Source organism: Geotrypetes seraphini, chromosome 2 (assembly GCF_902459505.1).
Source record: "Geotrypetes seraphini chromosome 2, aGeoSer1.1, whole genome shotgun sequence".
NCBI classification, from domain to species: Eukaryota; Metazoa; Chordata; class Amphibia; order Gymnophiona; family Dermophiidae; genus Geotrypetes; species Geotrypetes seraphini.
Genome location: NC_047085.1, coordinates 3,523,829 through 3,540,481, shown reverse-complemented (window position 1 = coordinate 3,540,481; position 16,653 = coordinate 3,523,829). Strand labels below are relative to the sequence as shown.

The following is a 16,653-nucleotide window of genomic DNA, read 5'->3' as shown; positions in this document are numbered from 1 at the left end:
AGTTCCAGCTTTTAAAAGATCATAAGCTACATTAGTCTCTACTGGTATTGAAAACAAATCTCTGTAAAGCTGGAAGATGTAATGGAGCAATTTGACAAACTAAACAGTAAGTTATCCACCCTTGACATCGAGGCTGCACTTCTGAATCTGCCTTAGCCACACCCCATTTCCCATTGCATACATTTAAATGTTAGACTTCATTCCTGAAATGTGCAAGTGGACTTGCAGTCTCTGGCAGTCGTTAGCATTCACCTTCTAGATTCATAGAACCCTACCATGGGACAGAGAGAGCGGCCACTGGAAGGCTGTATTCATATCCATAGGATAGTGAGATCCACCACTGGCACCACTGTATGTCTCCCTTCCTCCTGCCATCGTGTATCTCCCGCTTTCCTTGTCTTCTTTCCCCAGCCTCCCTCCCTCCCCGAACAGCAGCAGCTCACTGTGTGACCTTTGCTAGGCCAGCCCGCCTCCAACAAAAGAGAAAGTTGCATCATTGGAGGCTGGCTGGCCTAGCAAAGGCCCCGAGGCTGCCTGATGAAACCGCAGCTAAACTAACACTAGTGGTAGCTGCGTGGGGAAGCTAAAAGCATGCAGTGAGCTGTCACTAGGGAGGGGAGAGGTACTGCTGGACATGGGAAAGGGAGAAGGGTTACTGCTGGACAAGGGGGAGGGAAAGGGAAGGGAGAAGAGGTGCTGCTGGAAAGAGAGGGGAAGAGAAAGATGCTGCACACTGGACGGGAGGATGAGATGGTGCATGAGGAGAGAGCATGTTAGTTGTGAGTGGGAATAGGGAGAAGGAAGGAAAGAAAATTGTTGCAGGATGACAGATGGAGAAATGGACATGGAGTGATGACAGATGGAGAAATGGACATGGTGTGGAGGAGAGGGAGAAATGGGGCATGGGGAGAGAACATGTTGTGAGTGGGGTTGGGGAGAAATAGACAAGGTTTGGGAAGGAGGGATGTCACACTTGAGGGAAGGGGCAAGGAGAAAGAGAGAAAGTGTGCATGAGGCAGAAAGTATTGGACTCATGGAGAGAGGGAGAGATGGGCGGGGAGGGCAGAAAGAAGGGAAGGAGAAATGTCACACTTAGGGTAAGGAGGAGAGGGCAGAGTAAAAAGTTGGACTCATGGAAGGGGGAAGGAATGAAGACTGGAAGAGAGGAAGCGTGCAGGAGGCAGAGAGAAAGAAATGTTGGTGCAACCAGAAACTCATGAAATCACCAGACAACAAAGGTAGGAAAATGGTTTGATCAAAATGTGTCCATTTTGAGAGTTTATATCTGCTGTCTATATTTTGAACTTTATTTGTCTATTTTTCTATAGTTGTTACTGAGGTGACATTGCACATTTTAAAGTCATCTGCCTTGACCTCTTTGAAAAAAAAAAGAATATAAATGATAATTAAGATTTTTCTCTGCGTACAGTGTGCTTTGTGCTTTTTTAATTTTGTGGTTACCATTATGTATTAATAAGATTATATTGTGTATATATGATGAAAAAATGGATAGAAGAAATTGCTTTACAATTAGTACTATTATTATGGGGGTGGGGCCAGGGGCAGAGCCTAGGTGGGTCTGGGGCGGAGCTTGGGTGGGGGTACTCGGTTGATATTTGTTAGATTTAGGAGGTACTTGGCTTGAAGAAGTTGAGAAACACTGGTATAAAATAAGGTTAAGTGGTGATAGGCTCAGAATTACGGTAATCTAAGGAAATACTTTTTTACAGAAAGGCTAGTAGATGCTTGGAATAGTCTCCTGGTAGAGGTGGTGGAGACCAAGTCTGTGTCTGAATTCAAGAAAGCTTGGGACAGGCACATGGGATTTCTTAGGGAGAGGAGGAGATAGTGGATGCTGCATATGGGCAGACTGGATGGACCATTTGGTCTTTATCTGCCGTCACGTTGCTTTGTTTCTATAACCATAAAACTATGACCTCACAATGCAAGTGTTAAGAGCCTTAGCCTATATGAAGAGGAGATGCAAATGTTAAGAGTCTTAGCCAATAGGGAGAGGATACAGCAGATGGGTTGACTGGATGGGCCATTTGGCCTTTATCTGCCCACATATTTCTATAACCATAAAGCTCCATGACCTCACAATGGATGTGTAAAGAGCCTTAGCCTATAAGAAGAGGAGGAGATAGTGGATACAGCAGATGGGCTGACTGGATGGGCCATTTGGCCTTTATCTGCCCTCATGTTTCTATAACCATAAAGCTCTATGACCTCACAATGCAAGTGTAAAGAGCCTTAGCCTATAAGAAGAGGAGGAGATAGTGGATACAGCAGATGGGCTGACTGGATGGGCCATTTGGCCTTTATCTGCCCTCATGTTTCTATAACCATAAAGCTCCATGACCTCACAATGGATGTGTAAAGAGCCTTAGCCTATAAGAAGAGGAGGAGATAGTGGATACAGCAGATGGGCTGACTGGATGGGCCATTTGGCCTTTATCTGCCCTCATGTTTCTATAACCATAAAGCTCTATGACCTCACAATGCAAGTGTAAAGAGCCTTAGCCTATAAGAAGAGGAGGAGATAGTGGATACAGCAGATGGGCTGACTGGATGGGCCATTTGGCCTTTATCTGCCCTCATGTTTCTATAACCATAAAGCTCCATGACCTCACAATGGATGTGTAAAGAGCTTTAGCCTATAAGAAGAGGAGGAGATAGTGGATACAGCAGATGGGCTGACTAGATGGGCCATTTGGCCTTTATCTGCCCTCATGTTTCTATAACCATAAAGCTCTATGACCTCACAATGCAAGTGTAAAGAGCCTTAGCCTATAAGAAGAGGAGGAGATAGTGGATACAGCAGATGGGCTGACTGGATGGGCCATTTGGCCTTTATCTGTCCTCATGTTTCTTTAACCATAAAGCTCTATGCAATAGTTAAGAGCCTTAGCCTACATGGAGAGGAGGAGATACTGGATGGGTCATTTGGCCTTCATCTGCCCTCATGTTTCTATAACTAGTCACCCCAGCAGTATACAATATTATCATAAGGGTTAATCTAGAGTACCGCTAATACCAGACAATACACATCAGTATTGTTAGCCCGACAGACTTGAAGGACTGTGGCCTCAGAATCAGAGCCTACGCACAGCAGTGAAAATCACAGACTGAGGATAATCCGCGTAGTACTACAGCTCCTGCTCCAATCATTGGCCGATGTATATATTTTTTAAAATAATTTTTCTAAAGCATTTCAATAAAGCTAAATCTTAAACCCTGAACTTCAAAAACTTTTCCAGGGATACTGTGTATGTGTGCAAGCCAGGATTTGAAAAAATAGACCAGAAAGACTTATCTTGTTGCTGACTTGTCTTTAAAAATAGATTCAGTCGCTAGTGTTTGTTTGCCGACGCGGCCAGCGTTTCGCGGGAATTTTAAACATCCGCTGCGTCAGGGCCACCAGGACATTCAAAATCACAGGCTCACTGCAAATTAAGAACAAAGTTAAAACATTCATGCTCCCAAAACCAAAGAAACAATAAAGCAATATAACAACACTCACATCAGTTCACTCGGTCACAAATTTTCAAACCGTGTCAAGATGGCAGCAGACTACGTTTTATAGCAAGTTCATACCGTCATTACGTAACGCACCGTGATAGCGTCACGGTTCACTCATCGCACTGTAAACACTAGTAAAAATGTTGCCATTCAAATGATCTATTAAGGCCTGTTGGCCACAGTGTGTCTAGCCTATTGATCCAGCGCTGCTCCCTTTGTGTAAGATACCTTCTAAAGTCCCCCCCTCTACTACTCGGATGAACCACCTCCAGGATTAAAGCTCTTAGAGACCCAAAATCATGTGCTTATTCAATACAGTGTTTAGCTAGTGGAGCCCCGACTATCTTATTCTTAATATTGCTCTTATGTTCTGTAAATCTCGTGGTAAATTTTCGGGATGTCTGACCAACATATATTAGATCACAGGGGCATTTTAAAATATATACCACACCACAAGATTTGCAATCAGAATTATGATGTAGAATGTACTCTTTTTTGTCTTTAGGATTACAAAATCTGTTGGTACATATCATGAGCTCACACATCTGGCATGTTCCACACGCTTTATGTTGGTCAGACATCCCGAAAGATTCAGTGCATTGGCCAGGAAGGGGGTTGGGTTTGAATTGGTGCAGGCTCTGGTGTTGAGGTGTTTTTGGCAGAGCAGGGAAGAGGGACAGGGGGAGCAGGGAAGAGGTGCTGCTGGACAGGAAAGTGGAGTGGGGAGGGAAATGTTGCTGGTGAGAAAAGGGGGCTCGGGCTGAAAGGGAACAGATGGGAGAAGGGGGCTGGGGGGGTAAAAATGGGTTTGGAGCTGGGGCTGAAAATAGGGGACATGTGAGGGAAGGAGGCTTTACTAGCACCCGTTAATGTAATGAGCTAAAACACTAGTATAATAATACTTCTCTATTAATATAGCATGTTCACTTATCTTATATGATGAGAGGTTGATAGTAGATGTCCAAATACAACCACAGCCAATAAAGTGACTCAAAGTGCTTGTGCTGAGGTGTATGCTAATGATAAACATTTAATGATAAACATTAGCCATATTAAAAGTGATGCCCTCCCCCGACTCGAGTTTCGATGACTCTTCCTCAGGAGGGGACACTTAATTAAAATAACAACGAAAATTGAAAATTACAACATCACTATTTGCTTACAGATTAGTTATCATAACCAAACATACCTAATCCTGAACAGTACTAGTATATTCAATTAATACTTTTCAATACAATACAAAACTACTTACCTGCTTCTGGCTAGTGTTAACTCAGAACGCGTGGGAGACGAGAATGCTAGGGGAGCACCGCTGCCTAATGCTCTTATGTATGTCTGCTGTTTCACTGGGGACCCCGCTCTCTGACCTCACAATGCAGGTGTAAAGAGCCTATAGCCTATAGGAAGAGGAGATGCAAATGTTAAAAGCCTTAGCCAATAGGGAGAGGAGGAGATAGTGGATGCTGCGGATGGGCCATTTAGCCTTTATCTGCCATCATGTTTCTATGTTTCTATTTTATTTGTCTCAAGCAGCATTTCCTTGCCACAGTTGTCATTACAGATGTTTCACAGCCTCACCATCTTCCTTTGCATTTCCATCAGCTGTTTCTCAAAGGAGTTCAACTTATGTTGTTATGTTTCCTATTTACTGTCTTTTCACATGGTGAGATGATTTTGTAGAATGCTGGCAGTATTTTCTAGTAGTTACAGCTTTGCACTCAAGATGAAATATGGCTTTCCAACAAAGGAATCATAATTTGGTTATCTGAACCCCCCTTTGTTTGTTTCATAGGCTGTTGTGGTATTGTCCAGGTGGTTTATAAATGTTTTATATAACTAAATGACTTCCCATGATTTTGCAGTCCATGGCCACAGTGAGGTTTAGGGGTAATGCTCCCTTGGAGCTTTGTGACATTGGAGGAGAGCAATTGAATAGACTTCCCAGGGTCTCCTTACTGCCTAGCTCATTTTGTCATTTCTGTGTCTGCTCTCTCCTCCCATGCTCCCTGATCCAGGATCTCACTCTGAAGCTCTGCCTCGTTAGGAGTATCTCCATGCTGAGCCTGGCCGTTTGTGAGAGCAACAAGGCCTCGTCCTTCTTCTTTTCCCGCAAAGCAGAGCTGGTGGCTCAGATGATAGTAAGTCGTAGCAAGTCATAATCCAAAAAGGTTATCTTGAAGCAAAAAGTGCTGATTTACTCTCATAAAAGTTGAAAATGTTGACGAAATGAAAAACTGTTCAAGCACATGTTGGGTTTTGAATTATCCTTTTTACTGATGCACATATTGACAGGCTTGGTTAAAGAGCACAGTATAAACACATTTTTTGTTTTTTTTATATCTATTTGGGGGCCTAATGAGGAAAGCATTTCAATGCAAGCTTGAGTAGTGTGTCCTTTGCTTAGCAAGTTCAACTTTTGCCATCACGTCTTCATTTATTTCAGGATTTAAAATAAACAAACTGAGAAAGCTTCTTATTTATTCAATTTTCTATACCGTTCTCCCAGGGGAGATGCATTTGAAGTTTGACTGATAGAGAGAAGCTTAGATTCATTTTTGAGCTTGGATATCATTCTTCTGGATAGTATTTTCCGGCTGAAACCCCTAAAGGGATTAGGTTAATTTGCTTGGTCATAAGAGTGATGAAGATTTGGGTGTCGGGAGGGAATTAATCGCAAGGAGAAGGGATTGGGAGGTGGGAGGTGAGAGGGTGCTGTTACTAGGGATTGGTACATAGTCTGATTCCTTGTATTTCTTTTCTGATTCTAAAAAGGACTTCATAAAAGCAGAGCCTTTGGAGTCTGTGAAATCCCCGCTGCGCCAGAAAGCCATTGCCTGCTGCTCCTACTTGGTGTATCCTTTCTCACAATCCTTCCTGGCTTCTTCTGTTTGTGGCTGAAGGGCAAGACAAAGAGGCCTGGTTATAGGGGTATTGCCATATCAGATGTTCCTCTGTTGAAACTAATTAATCTAATATAATATTTGTGTGTTGTTCATGCCTATACAGGCTCAAGGTGACTTTAAAGAGAGGGGAGAGAATGGAGAGGGAGTGAGGAAAGGAGGGAGAGAGGGGAGGAGAATAGGCCTGTTTTTATACATTTCTTGGTGGTCAGCCCCACGTTGGTCTAAATCACATGATACATCTTTATTGGTTCTTTTCTTATATGTCATTACATCTGTAAATTCATTTATTGGTTTATACATTTGTGTCATGCTATACGTCTGTTCAGTTTACCGTAAGGCCTATCCTTTTCCCACAAATGTCCCTTTAATCTACCATATCAGCAATTCCGAGCCTCACCCCCCTGCCCTGTTATCACAAGACACGTCTTACTAAATGATATTCTCGAGAATTCTATTTTTGACCATGAGATGTGTTTATCTTTTTATAATATCATACCAGATGTGAGGCCCTGTTGCCATGCAAAAGAGTTAAGTATTGCTTGTTTGTTCCTCTTCATAAGTTTCACTTAGCCCAGTAGGTTATTTCCCAACCAGTATATGACAGCTGGCAAATGTAGTCAGAAATGTCTTTTAGATTATTAATATACTGATTTATTAGAGCAGGAGGGGAGAAAGGGGATTTTTCTCATTTGAGGTCCGGTTTCTTCACCTTTAGCGTTATCCAAAGGACTTATTGTGCTTCACCTGTATCATACAAGGACTTTATGAGTGTATTTTCCTTCATACCAGAGTTTACCGTACTTTTCATCTTCCTCTCATGCAATAGAGGAGAGATAAGAGGTGGGAGTGGAAGAGGAAGGGGAGGAGAAGAGGAGAGGATGCAGGAGATTATGTGTCGAACAGATGGGTTTTCAGTTTTCTTCAGAAGATTATATTCTTAAGGTTCAGTTCTGGTCCTTTCTGTAAGGCCATTCCAAGTTTTTACTCCTAGAAAGGTAAGCATGGAGTGGAAAACTCGTTTGTAGTGAAGATCTTTTGTGGATGGGAGATTTAGTAGCATCCGGTTGAGGGTTCTGCGAGAAGTAGACCACACCATTAATTTATGTAATTTAAAGGAAGGCCGTGTGCTCTGAGATCCCTGTGTCCACGTGCACAGCATGCAGTAATACCCCGCACCATTTACAGAGCCATAGAGATGGACAGGAAGGTGGAGAACTAGCTTTATATGTGAAAACCAATATTAAAGCAGGGGATCTGGGAGAGGAAGACATAGTAAGGATTAAGGCTGTACCGCATGTTCATATTTGATTTGGCCCAAATACATTATTTGTCTTCGGCCGAACAGGGATTTAAATTGGAATATGAATAATCTGGAGCTCCGCATATTGAAATAAACACTTGGTCTCTGATTTCCCATTGCTTCTTTTATTGTTTGTTATTTTAAAGCTCATTGTCCATTATTCGTATCCAGTATTTGTATTTGACCAAATAGTAAAATGTACTAACACTTTTTTCCCCAAGTGGAGGCACCTGCAACCAACTGTTCCAGGGCCCAATGGAGCCTGCCTGAGGGAGAGTCCAACCAAGTCGGCCCCAGACTAGAGAGTTGCGTGGGGACAGAAATCTCACCCATCCCTGCCAAAATCCCACCCGTCCCCACCTGTCCCCGTGAGGAATCCCACCCGCCCCACCCATTCTCACGAGGAATCCCTCTGTCCCCACCTGTCCCCGCGAGGAAACCCCTCCATCCCCTCCTGTCCCTATAAACTTCAGAAATAGTTATTTCATTTAATTATGCTGCTGAATTAAAGGCTCTGGTAGAGACCCATTTACAAATAAGCAAAGAGACTTTATTAATTTGGAAATATTAATTGGGAAGAATACATACTTTGTAAACGGGTTTCTACCAGAGCCTCTAATGTAAATATAAAATATAAATACTCAGCTGATGAGAACCTCCAAGCTGTCAGCTGAGGACTTCCTTTGCAGTTGGCCGGGGGTCCCTTTTGCCAAGCTTGGCAGGCAGCAGTAGCATCCCTGAATCACAGATGCTGGCACCTCAGTGGCTCATGGATGTTGCCAGCGACTGATGTGCTTGGTGGAGGGGAGTTCTGGCCGTCTCTAGAGGAGGTCCTCTGCTGGTGATGCTTGGGGATCCCCACCAGTCACAGCAAGGGTTAGCAAGTACTTCAACACTGTAGAATTAAAACCAGAAATGCATTTCCTTTTCTTTTGAACACAATACAAAGACATCTGCTATATACATTTCCCAAAGCTAACATATTTTAGTCAATAAATTCCGTTATTTACCTTTGTTGTCTGGAGACTTATTTTTCCTTAAAGTTGGTCCCAGTTTCTTTTTTCCGCTTTCCCATCTTCTGTAAATTCTTCTGTTGCTGTCCATTGGTTCCTCCTACCATGGTCTAGCATTTACCCTTTCTCATCTTTCGTTCCTGCCCATCAGCCCCATGCCCAACATTTCTCCTTCTATTACCCCTCTCCAGCACCATGCCACATCTCTCCCTCCATTCCCTTCACCACTATGTCCAACATCCTCCCTCTTGCATCCATTTCAATCTGTCCCACTGTTCCCTTTCCATCACAATATTTCTCTCTCTCATCTGTACCTCACTCCCTCCCTATGACCAAAAATTCTCCTTTCTTCCATTCCCGTGTACACAACCATCTCTTTCCCTCCCTTCCTCTCTCCCAAGTTCATGCCTTCTGTGTCCAAAAAAGCATTCCCTCCCCCACCTCAGCATCTCTTTCCCTCCCTTCTTCTCTCCCAAGTTCATGCCTTCTGTGTCCAAAAACACATTCTCTCCCCTCACCTCAGCATCTCTTTCCCAAGTTCATGCCTTGTGTCCAAAAACGCACTCCCTCCCCCCTTTTGCATTCCGTGTTTCCCTCCCAGCCCTCATCTGCAAGCAAATTACCAGCAACTTTCTCAGCCAAATGGAGCTCGAGCCGCGAGGCTCATCTTATATTTCGTGCCTGCACTGCCCCAGCACACATAGCCAACCGGAAGTCTTCCCCGATGTCAGCGCTGACGTCGGAGGGAGGGAGGGCTTTGCTTAAGCCCTCCCTCCGACGTCAGCCAAACGAATCGTGCCAAACGAACCTGATTGAATTTTTTGATTGGGTGACCAGAGAGCTGGATCGAGGACATATGCTAGATGTAATTTACTTGGATTTCAGCAAAGCCTTTGATACAGTTCCTCATAGGAGGCTGTTGAACAAACTTGAAGGGCTGAAATTAGGACCCAAAGTGGTGAACTGGGTCAGAAACTGGCTGTCGGACAGACGCCAGAGGGTGGTGGTTAATGGAAGTCGCTCAAAGGAAGGAAAGGTGACTAGTGGAGTCCCTCAGGGTTCGGTGCTGGGGCCAATCCTGTTCAATATGTTTGTGAGTGACATTGCTGAAGGGTTAGAAGGAAAAATGTGCCTTTTTGCAGATGATACCAAGATTTGTAACAGAGTAGACACCGAAGAGGGAGTGGAAAATATGAAAAAGGATCTGCAAAAGTTAGAGGAATGGTCTAATGCCTGGCAACTAAAATTCAATGCAAAGAAATGCAGAGTAATGCATTTGGGGATTAATAATAGGAAGGAACCATATATGCTGGGAGGAGAGAAGCTGATATACACGGACGGGGAGAGGGACCTTGGGGTGATAGTGTCCGAAGATCTAAAGGCGAAAAAACAGTGTGACAAGGCAGTGGCTGCTGCCAGAAGGATGCTGGGCTGTATAAAGAGAAGCGTAGTCAGTAGAAGGAAGAAGGTGTTGATGCCCCTGTACAGGTCATTGGTAAGGCCCCACTTGGAGTATTGTGTTCAGTTTTGGAGACCGTATCTGGCGAAGGACGTAAGAAGACTTGAGGCGGTCCAGAGGAGGGTGACAAAAATGATAGGAGGCTTGTGCCAGAAGACGTATGAGGAAAGACTGGAAGCCCTGAATATGTATACCCTAGAGGAAAGGAGAGACAGGGGAGATATGATTCAGACATTCAAATACTTGAAGGGTATTAACGTAGAATAAAATATTTTCCAGAGAAAGGAAAATGGTAAAAGCAGAGGACATAATTTGAGGTTGAGGGGTGGTAGATTCAGGGGCAATGTTAGGAAATTCTACTTTACGGAGAGGGTGGTGGATGCCTGGAATGCGCTCCCGAGAGAGGTGGTGGAGAGTAAAACTGTGACTGAGTTCAAAGAAGCGTGGGATGAACACAGAGGATTTAGAATCAGAAAATAATATTAAATATTGAACTAAGGCCAGTACTGGGCAGACTTGCATGGTCTGTGTCTGTATATGGCCATTTGGTGGAGGATGGGCTGGGGAGGGCTTCAATGGCTGGGAGGGTGTAGATGGGCTGGAGTAAGTCTTAACAGAGATTTCGGCAGTTGGAACCCAAGCACAGTACCGGGTAAAGCTTTGGATTCTTGCCCAGAAATAGCTAAGAAGAAAAAATTAAAAAATTTAAATTGAATCAGGTTGGGCAGACTGGATGGACCATTCGGGTCTTTATCTGCCATAAATCTACTATGTTACTATGAATTGCCATCAAATTGCCTTCCTTTGTGTTTATCCCAGACATTTTTGAATTCTGTTAATGCTTTCATCTCCACCAGCTCCCGCAAGTGATTAAATGCAGCCGTCTTTTATCACTTTCTAGTTCTGGGTGAGTATTAGTGACATACGGAGAAGGGGTGGGTGTGTGTGTGTGGAGTAAAGCAAAGATATTTTCCCTAACTGTGTAATTAGGAAACTGGAGCCCTCACTCAGTCATGAGGAGACTTCTGCACTCCTCAGTACTTGCCTTGGCAGTGTCTTTGCTCTTCCTGCCCTGAAGGAAAAAGAAGGATGCTCAGAGGTACAGCATACGTTTTTATCGAGATCACCCCTGAGCAAACATTTCTATACAATTAAGTGTAGAATAATAGCAATGGCATGATCATCAGCTTGTATAGGAAATTCCCACCCAACCCATCTACTTATACTTGACCATCAACATAATACTGGATCAGTCTTGGCAGTACTCGTTTAGATACAGGAACAAAGACACTGACAGCCAGAGGCGTTATCTCTGATCTACCATTGGTGGTACTTCACAAAAGAACATTGGCCCAGTAAGTTATTCACCCTCGACATTGAGGCTGCACTTCTGAATCTGCCTTAGCCCCCCTCCCCCACCCCATTTCCCATTGCATACATTTTAATGTTAAACTTCATTCCTGAAATGTGCAAGTGGAATTGGTTTTTCCATCAGTCTCTTAACAGTCGTTAGCATTGACCTTCTAGATTCATAGACAGAGCGGCCACTGGAAGGCTCTACTTGTACCCATAGGATAGTGAGATCCACCACTGGCAGTCAGGAACATTGGCCAAAGGACAGTTCACTTTAGATGTTTGGATGGAAGAGTAAACTAATTTTGGAGGAAGTTCAACTTTTGTTTGTAATTTGCCTCATGCTGATTGGTCAGGCATTCAAATATGCTCAAGTATTTATTTGTTGAATTGTATTTCTACTTTCCTATTCCAGTGACAATTCTGTGATATCCCTGGTAGTCTGTGGAGGTCTTTAGGGGCAGGAGCGAAGGCCACTCGCTCGTACCCCTTGTGGCTTCTCGATGGTTGGTTCTTTTGCTGGGTTGATTTTCTATTTTTTAATAACTTTTTAATTTTGTAAGCAAATCTTGAATGATTGTGGCCTCATGAAAACGACAGATAAAAATCTCATCAAACAAATTGGAACTAGACTGCTTCCTTCACATGATCCACAGGACTAAGCAATTCTCTTTCATGCATACCCTGCACTGACTTTCCATTCCATGGTGTTGTTCTGGTCTTCCTTATCAATAATCCCATGCTCTGGATCTCTCTTCTTTTTGGCAGGTGCTGTACCTGGACACCATGGATGCCCTGAAGGAATTGCTTAAGAGCGTGCTGCTGAGAAAACTGAGCCCTGTGGGACTGCAGGAAATGTTCCAGGTCAGAGGCCTACTTTTTCCAGACTGCTTTTATTCCCTAACCCCTATTTGTCCTGTTTTGATTAGATTGTAAGCTAGGGATTGTCTCTAGAAATGATAAATGGTAGTACTGCATGAAAGCTTAATATACATTTGCTGCTCTGCAAGGTCTTCTCTTTGCTGTTTTCTTTCTTCGCTCCTAAATTTGAAATATAGAAAGTGAAAATGTTTCTGGCTTTAGGGGTTCTATAGGGCTATAGGTCAGAAGTATAGTGTCTGGTAAAAGTCTTCACATTCTTAGAGATTTTTCAAATTCTTCTGCAGCTTCCTTAACACCCCCCACCAGTGATGTTGTAAGGCAGGGGTGTCAGAGTCCCTCCTCGAGGACCGCAATCCATTCAGGATTTCCCCAATGAATATGCATGAGATTTATTTGCCTGCACTTCTTTCATTGTATGCTAATAGATCTCATGCATATTCATTGGGGAAATCCTGAAAACCCGACTGGATTGTGGCCCTCGAGAAGGGACTTTGACACCCCTGTTATAGGGGTAGGAGATGCCTGGGGCAGTAATGCCCACTGCGCCCCCTCTCCTTCCCACCCCCAACTCAACACTCGCTATCTCCCTCCTCCCCGTACCTCTAAAGGTTCGCCAGTGCAAGTGGCTTTTCTCCAGCATACTCCTCGCGCCAGCATTGGATTTCCCTCTGACATCACTTCCTGGCCTTGTGACCCGGAAGTGATTCAGAGAGGAACCAGGCTGGCACAAGCAACAGGCAGGAGAAGTTGCTCTTGCTAGCAAAGATCTACAGAGCTACGGAGTGGGGGGAGGGATGGCGTGAGTGTGGTAAGGCAGATCAGGGCAGAGAGGTGCCAGCGCCCCCCCCGATACAGCGCCCAGGGCGGTCCGCCCCCCCCCCCATTACTAAAACACTGCCCCCATCTCCCTTGCCAGTCTTGTATCTAGTATAGAGGTCTGGAGTGCTCTCTAGGCTGCACAGGTGATGGCTCTGCCAATCCCACCTTTATGATGTGGACTTCCTGTTTATGTGGGGCAGAGCCATCAGCAGCAGCTCCACACCTTTATGTTGCATTTCTTTTTTCTGCGGCAAGCAACTTGGCTGGAAGGGGGCTAAAGAAGCCATGTTGCTGGAGAGGGTAGGGGGCCCTTCCTCTAAAGTTTGTCTAGGGCACCCCCTCCGAAATGACGGAGGTGATTAGTGGAGTACCACAGGGCTCAGTCTTGGGCCCAATCCTATTCAACATCTTTATAAGAGACTTGGCAGAAGGGCTTCGAGGTAAAATAACATTATTCGCCGATGACGCCAAACTGAGTAACGTAGTGGGCAAATGCACAACAGACGAAGATTCAGTGCCCGACAACATGATGCACGACCTACTCCTACTGGAGCGATGGTCTAGGACATGGCAACTCAACTTCAATGCCAAAAAATGCAAAGTTATGCACCTGGGCAGCCAGAATCCATGCAAGTCTTATACCCTTAATGGCGAGATCCTAGCAAAAACGGTAGCAGAACGAGACTTGGGGGTAATCGTCAGTGAGGACATGAAGTCTGCCAATCAAGTGGAGCAGGCTTCGTCCAAGGCAAGACAAATCATGGGCTGCATACGAAGGGGTTTCGTCAGTCGTAAGGCGGAAGTCATTATGCCATTGTATAGATCCATGGTGAGGCCCCACCTGGAATACTGTGTGCAATTCTGGAGGCCGCATTATCGCAAGGATGTGCTGAGACTGGAGTCGGTGCAAAGAATGGCCACCCGGATGGTCTCGGGACTCAAAGATCTACCATACGAAAAACGGCTTGACAAATTACAGCTATACTCGCTCGAGGAGCGCAGAGAGAGGGGGGACATGATTGAGACGTTCAAGTATCTTACGGGCCGCATCGAGGCGGAGGAAGATATCTTCTTTTTCAAGGGTCCCACGACAACAAGAGGGCATCCGTTGAAAATCAGGGGCGGGAAACTACGAGGTGACACCAGGAAATTCTTTTTCACTGAAAGAGTGGTTGATCGCTGGAATAGTCTTCCACTACAGGTGATTGAGGCCAGCAGCGTGCCTGATTTTAAGGCCAAATGGGATCGGCACATGGGATCTATTCACAGGGCAAAGGTAGGGGAGGGACATTAAGGTGGGCAGACTAGATGGGCCGTGGGCCCTTATCTGCCGTCTATTTCTATGTTTCTATGTTTCTATGTTTAGGGGCCCCTTAGGTGGTTAATGCAGCCCTGTTCAGTTCTAGTTGCCTTATCTCAAAAAGGTTTAAAGAAGAGTGACCAAGATGGTAAAGGGGATGAAACTCCTCTCGTATGAGGAAAGACTAAAACGATTAGGGCTCTTCAGCTTGGAAAAGAGACGGCTGAGGGGAGATATGATTGAAAACTACAATATCCTGAGTGAAGTAGAACGGGTACAAGTGGATCGATTTTTCATTCCGTCAAAAATTACAAAGGGGACACTGGTCTTTAATCAAGGGCCGCCGCATGAGTGGACTGCTGAGCACGATGGACCACTGGTCTGACCCAACAGCGGCAATTCTTATGTTCTTATGATGAAGTTACAGGGAAATACTTTTAAAATCAATAGGAGGAAGTTAAGCTCTGGAACGCATTAGGTAAGAGCAGATAGCGTAGCTGGTTTTAAGAAAGATTTGGACAAGTTCCTGGAGGAAAAGTCCATAGTCTGTTATTGAGAAAGTCACGGGGGAAGCCACTGCTTGCCCTGAATTGGTAGCATTGAATCTTGGTACTCTGGGGATTCTAGAATCTTGTTACTCTGGGATTCTGTATGGAATGTTGCTACTCCTTGGTTTTTGGCCAGGTACTAGTGATCTGGATTGGCCACTGCTACTGGGCTTGATGGACCATTAGTCTGACCCAGTAAGGCTAGTCTTAGGTTCTTAATGTGCTATCTATATAATAAAACCGTAGGCGGCGCATGCGCAGTCTTATCAGCGTGCTTCCGTAATCCGTATGTCCGTGGCCGCCAAGACTGCAGCATGCCCCGCGCGGCACTTCACTCCATTTTCGCCAGAGCGGTTTGCCCAGATAGGGGAAGCTGAACAGCTCACTCCCGCCTCTGCTCGACTTCCTGTTCACAACCCCCCCCCCCCCCCAAACAACCGCATAGGAAAAACTCACTCCCTGCTCTCCTGTCACGGCGGTTTCTCCACATAGGGAAAAACTCAATCAATGCTTCCTCTACTCGGCTTCACTCGCCTGCTCCCAGTGGGCCAAGAGAGAGGGGGGAGTGGCTGCCGTGGTGATCTGGCCGACTCCCTGGTGACAGGAGCCGCGGCGGCACCTTTAAAGTGAAAAAATAACTGTGGCAAGGGAGCCGACCAACTGGCAGTTCAAGTTGGAGCTTTGGTCTGGCCTGCTCCCTGCCGTATTGTATTTTTTAGTTGAAAGAAGCGGCGGTGGCTCATCTCACGATCCCCGCCTGGGTCAGACTTCCGACGTAGGTGGGGATCATGAGAGGAGCCACCGCCGCGTCTTTCAAATAAAAAAATACAATATGGCAAGGCGGGCAGGGAGCAGGCCAGACCAAAGCTCCAACTTGAACTGCCAGTTGGTCGGCTCCCTTGCCACAGTTATTTTTTCACTTTAAAGGTGCCGCCGCGGCTCCTGTCACCAGGGAGTCGGCCAGATCACCACGGCAGCCACTCCCCCCTCTCTCTTGGCCCACTGGGAGCAGGCGAGTGAAGCCCGGTACTTCCGGGTAGCTAAGGGGCGGAGCGCGGCGCGTGCTCAGGGTCCGGGTGGAGAAGCCGGTGTTACAGCCGCTTGCACACATTAGATCACTCCCAACCGTTCGAGGAGAACTGAGGGCTGGAAGAGTAGGTATGAGAAGGGGGTTGGGTTTGGGGGCTATAAAGGAATATGTGAGAGAAGGGAGCTGGGGATGAAAAAAGGATGAGATGGGAGAAGGGGGGCTACAAAAGGGGGCATGTGAGAGAAAGGGGCTGAAGACAGGAGCTGGAAGAATAAGTGAAGGGGGAATGAAGAGGGAGTTCTATGGAGGTGAAGGACAGAGAAAGGGGACAGATTTTTAAGTTGGTGAAAAAAGGTGGAAATAGGGAGGGTAAAAGGGGAAATGGGAGCCTGAATAGAGGGGGTAAGACATAAGAAGAATAGCCATACTGGATAAGACTAATCTATTCTAGCACCCGTTAATGTAAGGTGATGATGGACAGGGGGGATGTAAAACAAAGGGGCTGCTGCTGGATAAGGTGAGCA

General features: G+C 45.4%; 1 protein-coding gene across 5 annotated transcripts in view; it reads left to right on the top strand.

Annotated features, from left to right (window-relative positions):
• MROH1 (maestro heat like repeat family member 1) overlaps positions 1-16,653 on the top strand; it is a 411,563-nt gene that overhangs the window by 239,962 nt on the left and 154,948 nt on the right. For all 5 annotated transcript variants that reach the window (XM_033934479.1, XM_033934480.1, XM_033934481.1 and 2 more), the window contains 4 exons: positions 5,538-5,660; positions 6,295-6,374; positions 11,188-11,296; positions 12,319-12,414. In XM_033934479.1, coding sequence (XP_033790370.1) covers positions 5,538-5,660; positions 6,295-6,374; positions 11,188-11,296; positions 12,319-12,414 — 408 coding nt within the window. The remainder of the gene's footprint in view (positions 1-5,537; positions 5,661-6,294; positions 6,375-11,187; positions 11,297-12,318; positions 12,415-16,653) is intronic.